General features: G+C 44.1%; 1 protein-coding gene across 2 annotated transcripts in view; it reads right to left on the reverse strand.

Annotated features, from left to right (window-relative positions):
* Positions 1-884, reverse strand: part of ARRB1_2 (Beta-arrestin-1) — a gene marked incomplete at its 3' end in the record, with an annotated part of 43,193 nt that extends 42,309 nt beyond the window's left edge. Inside the window, exons 1-3 of one of the 2 annotated variants that reach the window (XM_051214635.1) lie at positions 596-884; positions 526-556; positions 433-493 (exon numbers count right to left, since the gene is read on the reverse strand). In XM_051214635.1, the coding sequence (XP_051067818.1) occupies positions 433-493; positions 526-556; positions 596-639 (136 nt within the window). In that variant the 5' untranslated portion in view covers positions 640-884. Of the gene's footprint in view, positions 1-432; positions 494-525 lie in introns of both variants that reach the window. The other variant, XM_051214636.1, reaches the window with a different exon arrangement.
* Between the last annotated feature and the right edge of the window lie 5,369 nt (positions 885-6,253).

Consider the following 6,253-nt stretch of genomic DNA (forward strand, 5'->3'; position numbering starts at 1 on the left):
CTGATATAATTCAAAGAAAACATTTGATAAAATATCTTTGTATCCACCTTCCAGTTTCTCAATTATAGCCAAAAACGGTTCCTCAATAAGCCACTCCAATTGCACATATGGATTTAGAAGTGCAGTTGTCCTGCAACCAGATGAAATCATAAAGCACTGTAATAATAGATCATTCTAAATAAAATTTGGTTGGAATGAGGTTTTGAAATAAATAAGTACAGCATATATCATCCAAAAATATGTGGTTTCTCTGACATCGCGAAACTTTTGTAAGTAACTACAGACATGTAGTAAGTAGAACGAAAAGTTACTGATACTACAAGCTTGATATAAAGACAGTTAACATGTCATTTACACATAAAAGTATATTTCGAAATATACATTCCGAATTCGAAATACATATTAAACTCAAATAGATTACACAGGCCTCACCAATCGGATCTACATCTGCTAGACTGTCGATGAAATCCCTTTTGCACAAGTATGTTGTGATCTACGAGAAAATACAGTTAAAACCACTATTACTTTTCCATTTGGGCTGCTTTTCTTGAAGACCCTATAATAAAGAAGTAAAGGAAAACTGCTACATACTAACCTGGTACCCTGTTTTTTGTGAAGATTATTTCCACTGTCATCCATAATATCATAGTGTATTTTAGCTAATTAACAAACTGTCATCTCCCACAACAAACGAAGACACCAATCGACGTCAAATTGGCGCTTTCCTTTCATTCATTACATTTAACCTAGGAGTTATTTCTTGGTGTGAGCAAACAAAATATCTGATTCGTTAAGAATGACTGTGTGTAGTATTTTAAGGGGGACAAAAATCAAAGACTAGAAACAGTATTTTAAGATGATATTGTTGTCTATCAAAAAAGCTGATGTATTTTGTGCAACAATCATCACACCTTTTTTCAACCCCTAGCACCAGAACTAATAACTTGGTTGGTTTTACTATCTATTATATGAGATCCAATAGAAGGGTGTGATGCAAATGTAGTGGGTTGTTTGTTCTGTCATGGGAAGAAGAGGGAGAATTAGAAGTACTGGGCCAATATTCATGTTCGTTTGTCTTAGTTTCTATATGGATAGTGGGAGAAGAATGGTCAGATGGTAGTTTGGCGAAAGAAATATGTTTAGGAGTGACAGGTGGAGTAGAGTGGGTCGAATGGATAAGAAGGGTATTTCGGGAGTGGCCAGGAGGTTTAGCCAAAGAGCCTTTTATGGTGGAGGACAGTCATCAATGGAGAGAAAGATATATCACTCCTCTTTAGGTTGGAGCGTATAAAGACTGGTCTTAAAAGAGTGGGATCATCGCCCCCGAGACTTCCCAGAAATACTGTCAAGAGGTGGAAACAAAAATGGGAGAGGTGGTGTTAATGTCGAACTGAGGAGACCAAAGAGTTTCGTAGAGCAGCTAGACTCGGAAAGTGTCTAGAATCACTAAGTGGGTGGCCAAATAGGCCAATGCTGTAGCTTTCTTGAGTACTTTGGATCATTACAGCCCTGTTATGGGTGGCTAAGCGTGTTGTGTGTTTCGGGTTAGAAATGAGACATTGTCTGAGATTATTGTCAAGGGAGGTGTTTCTATTATGTATGGTTGTGTTCTGATTCTTGGAACTCTCAATACTCACTCAAAGTAGGCGTGATGCTAAATAGGTATAGTCTAGCACTAGAATGAGTGGATGTTGTCAGTTCACAGTGTTTGTTTTAGGGTCATCTAGTGCTATCGACAGATGCAGGTTGTGAGCTATGTGTGCTGCATTCCTTGTGTTATTTCGCATTTCCGTGATCGAGCAGCTACAGATATTATAACAATTTCTATGACATTTTAAGTCTTTTTGGACTTTTATCGAAGCATCTGGAGTGATAATGGGGAACTGTAAAGGTATAACTGGATTTAGATTCAAAAGTATTTGAGCGTTTTAGCTTAAGAGGAATGATTGCAGCTGCTTTGTGTACAGTTTTGTAATTTAGTGATCGGGATTCACCGTTACATTAACTAGATATTTGTACGGTTATGAGTCGTGAATAGTTTGATTGAGGTTATGTCCCGCTTGACTGCTCTTAGAGTTGCCAATGATGAAAGTATTAGGGTTTGAAATAAAATTGTTATGGTTGACATGGTTGCCTGCAGACGTGTTGCAAGTGTCTATTGAGTGATCAAGTACACTAGTGCACATGTCTCTAGTGCTAGTTACTCCCGCCGTTTACTCGTGCTTGGTTGAATTTCTTCACTTTGACATTCAGAGCACTGGGCATAAATCACATTGCGTCAAGACCAATCAATGGACACCGTAATGCTTTGTTTTTATTAGACAGTCGGATCCTTCTGGTCCGTGCCAGTTCTGAGTTAGCCGTCGCGCGCCAGTTCATGGAAGTACAGCCGCTTGACGCGACGTGGAACAAGTCCTCGCGCGTTGCTGGCTGCAGGACACTAACAGCTGAAACTACTTACGATCGACCCGGGTCAGAGTTCAGTAACCTAACCACAATGAGCACCGAAGCACGCAAAGCAGCAAAAAAACCAGCCCCCAACTGGACCGACACGTACCTGATCTCGGTCTGTCTGACTCGGCCCTCAGAGCCAATCCTTCTCCCGAAGTTACGGATCCAATTTGCCGATTGGCCTCACCTAAATTGTTGAATTGCCAAATGCTGTTCACCTTGGAGACCTGATGCGAATATGGGTACGGCCTGCCACGAAACTTATACTGCTTCGCTCAGATTTTCAAGAGCTGACAAAAGCGTTCCGGACACCACAAAAATGGTGGTGCTTCACGGAGGGTAGCCCCCTATCTCCGGACAAGCCGATTACCAGGGGGTGGATGAACTCCTAACAAAGAAAAGAGAACTCTTCCCAGAACTCCCACGTCTCCGAGGTCGACTGCATTATCGCGCTGGGCGCACGCTGAACCAAAGGCCCGACACGCATCAATCTCCGTGGACAGGGTCGGGAATATTAACCCGATTACCTTTTGCTACAGGGGGCTGCAATGCAACAGTACTTTGCAGATTATTGAACAAAGCCCTCGAACGGACAATGTCAGGCACCCCTGTCTCTGTTCCGATTTACCGGATCACTTAGGATCGCCAGACCCATGGTTAACTGCTGTTCCCATGGAACCCTTCTCCACCTCGGCCCTCAAGGTACTCACTTGAATATTTGCTACAAACATCAAGATCTGCGCCTGTGGTTGCTTCACCTAGGCTTCCCGCGAGCCACAGCGACCCTCCTACTCGTTGCCGTTACTCCATACCTGAACCAAGTGCAGCTTGCCATCACACAGCATAGGCCCAGCTTACAGCAATGGTCCGGTATAGGTCCAACGCTCAAGCACCATCCATTTTCATGGCTGGTTGATTCGGCAGGTGAGTTGTTACACACTCCTTAGCGGCTTCCGACTTCCACGGTCACTATCCTGCTGTCTAGACCAACCAACATCTTTTGTGGTATCTCATGAGCATCGTGTTAGGCACCTTAATCGAACGTTCGGTTCATCCCACAGCACCAGTTTTCCCTTCCAAAAAATGGCCCACTTGGCTCTCACATTCAATGCAAAACTCCAATTAAGCGAGTTCAGCTTCTCACCCACTGATAGTTTGAGAATAGGTTGAGGATGATTTCTCCCAAATGCCTCTAATCATTAGCCTTACTGGATAAAACTGTTTATTTCTCAGAATGCCAGCTATCCTGAAGGAAACTTCGGAGGGAACCAGCTACTAGATAGTTCGATTAGTCTTTCGCCTCTATACTCACCTTATACGATTGATGTGTACGTCAGGATCGCTACGGTCCTCCACCAGAGTTTCCACTGGCTTCAACCTTCACAAGCATAGTTCACCATCTTTCGGGTCTCAACGTGTACGCTTTTGCTCCGCCTCGACGGTGCACACTACACGAGGTCACATATCTACGTCATGGGACGGGGCGGTGATGCGCCCGCTGTTCGCAACCTGGAAAGTACAAGCAAGACAACAGAATCTCACTTCAGTCCGGACAAGCCGAACATTAACCGTCACTTCGCCTTTGGGTTTCGTAACACACGATGACTCGCACACATGTCAAACTCTTTGGTCCGTGTTTCAAGACGGGTTGGGTAGATCGTCTACCACTACACTACAGACTATTGGCCCAATGCAAAACACACACGCAACCGCTAACGTGACGAAGTCAAGCCGTCAGCCGACCAGCTGAAGGCAGTAACAAGCCGACAAGACTCGACAATGCCCGAAGGTCTAGGTACGCATGCGAAGCCGTCATCTCCAACACACCGCACAGATCCACTACAACCGGTTAGTAACTCACAGCTCATAGATGAGCCAAAGAGTCACCTGCCGACCCAACCAAGACTGAATACACAAGCTGAATACACAGAAGTAAACAAGTAAGTGAAGGGGAGCATCAGAACTGAAAAACGTAAATATGCGGAAGATTTAGCAATGACGGTGGAAAAGGCTGTAAGAGAAAGAAACATGAGACAATTGTATGACATAACAAAGAAACTCTGTGGAAATCACCGTAAACCAGAACGGCCAGTGAAAAACAAGCAGGGCAAAGTATTCACTAACATTGAAGAACAGCGAAACAGGTGGGTAGAACATTTCAAAGAACTCTTGAGTCGACCAGCCCCACTGAACCCACCTAACACCGAAGTAGCACTCACGGACCTCCCAATCAATGTTGCCCCACCAACAATTGAAGAGATCAGCATGACCATCAGACAAGTCAAGAACGGCAAAGAAGCAGGACCAGACAACATTCCAGCAGAGGCACTGAAAGCAGACGTAACAGTAACTGCAAGGATATTCAACATTCTTTTCAATAAGATTTGGGATGAGGAACAAGTACCAAAAGACTGGAAAGTAGGACTTCTGATCAAAATACCAAAGAAAGACGATCTGGGCAAGTGTGATAACTACAGGGGCATCAATCTTCTCTCAATACCACGAAGAGTCTTCAATAGGGTGTTGTTAAATAGAATGAAGGACTCCGTAGACGCCAAACTTAGAGACCAATAGGCTGGATACTGTAAAGTTCGATAGTGTACAGACCGAATCGCAACGCTACGGATAATTGTGGAACAATCAAGTGAATGGAATTCATCACTCTACATCAACTTCTTTGACTACGAAAAAGCATTTGATATCGTGGACAGAACAACGCTATGGAAACTTCTTCGATACAACGGCGTGCCCCAGAAGATAGTCAATATCATACGGAATTCCTATGATGGATTAAATCATGCAAGCAGGACAGCTCATAGACTCGTTCGAGGTGAAGACCAGCGGCAAGCAACGTTGTTTGCCCTCACCCTTTCTCTTTCTCCTGGTGATCGACTGGATTATGAAGACGTCAACATCTGAAGGAAGGCACAGGATACAGTGGACATCTAGGATGCCGCTGGATGATCTAGACTTCGCAGATGATCTGGCCCTTCTATCCCAAACGCAACAACAGATGCAGGAGAAGACGAACAGTGTGGCAGCAGCCTCAGCAGCAGTAGGTCTCAATATACACAAAGGGAAAAGTAGGATTCTCCGATACAACACAGAATGCACCAATCCAATCACAATTGACGGAGAAGATTTGGAAGATGTAAAAACCTTTACGTATTTGGGCAGCATCATTGATGAACAGGGTGGATCTGATGCGGATGTGAAGGCGCGGATCGGCAAAGCAAGAACAGGATATTTACAACTGAAGAGCATCTGGAACTCAAGACAATTGGCAACCAACACCAAGGCCAGGATTTTCAATACAAATGTCAAGACAGTTCTACTGTATGGGGCAGAAACCTGGAGAACTACGAAAGCCATCATCCAGAAAATACAGGTGTTTATTAACAGTTGTCTATGCAAAATACTTCGGATCCGTTGGACGGACACGCTAAGCAACAACATACTTTGGGAGAGAACAAATCAGATTCAAGCGGATGAGGAAATCAGGAAGAAGTGCTTGAAGTGGATAGGACACACATTGAGGAAAGTACCCAGCTACATCAAAGATAAGCCCTCACATGGAATCCTCAAGGTCGAAGGAGAAGAGGAAGACCAAGGAACACATTACGCCGAGGAATGGAGACAGACATGGGAAGAATGAAAAAAATTGGATAGAACTAGAAAGGAATGCCCAGGACAGAGTGGGTTTGAGAATGCTGGTCAGCGGCCTATACTCCATTGGGGGTACTTGCGTAAGTCTGTCAGTGGACGCAAGGGATGCCTAGCTTGGCAAACATACTCGTGATCT

Source organism: Schistosoma haematobium, chromosome 2 (assembly GCF_000699445.3).
Source record: "Schistosoma haematobium chromosome 2, whole genome shotgun sequence".
In the NCBI taxonomy this organism is placed as follows: domain Eukaryota; kingdom Metazoa; phylum Platyhelminthes; class Trematoda; order Strigeidida; family Schistosomatidae; genus Schistosoma; species Schistosoma haematobium.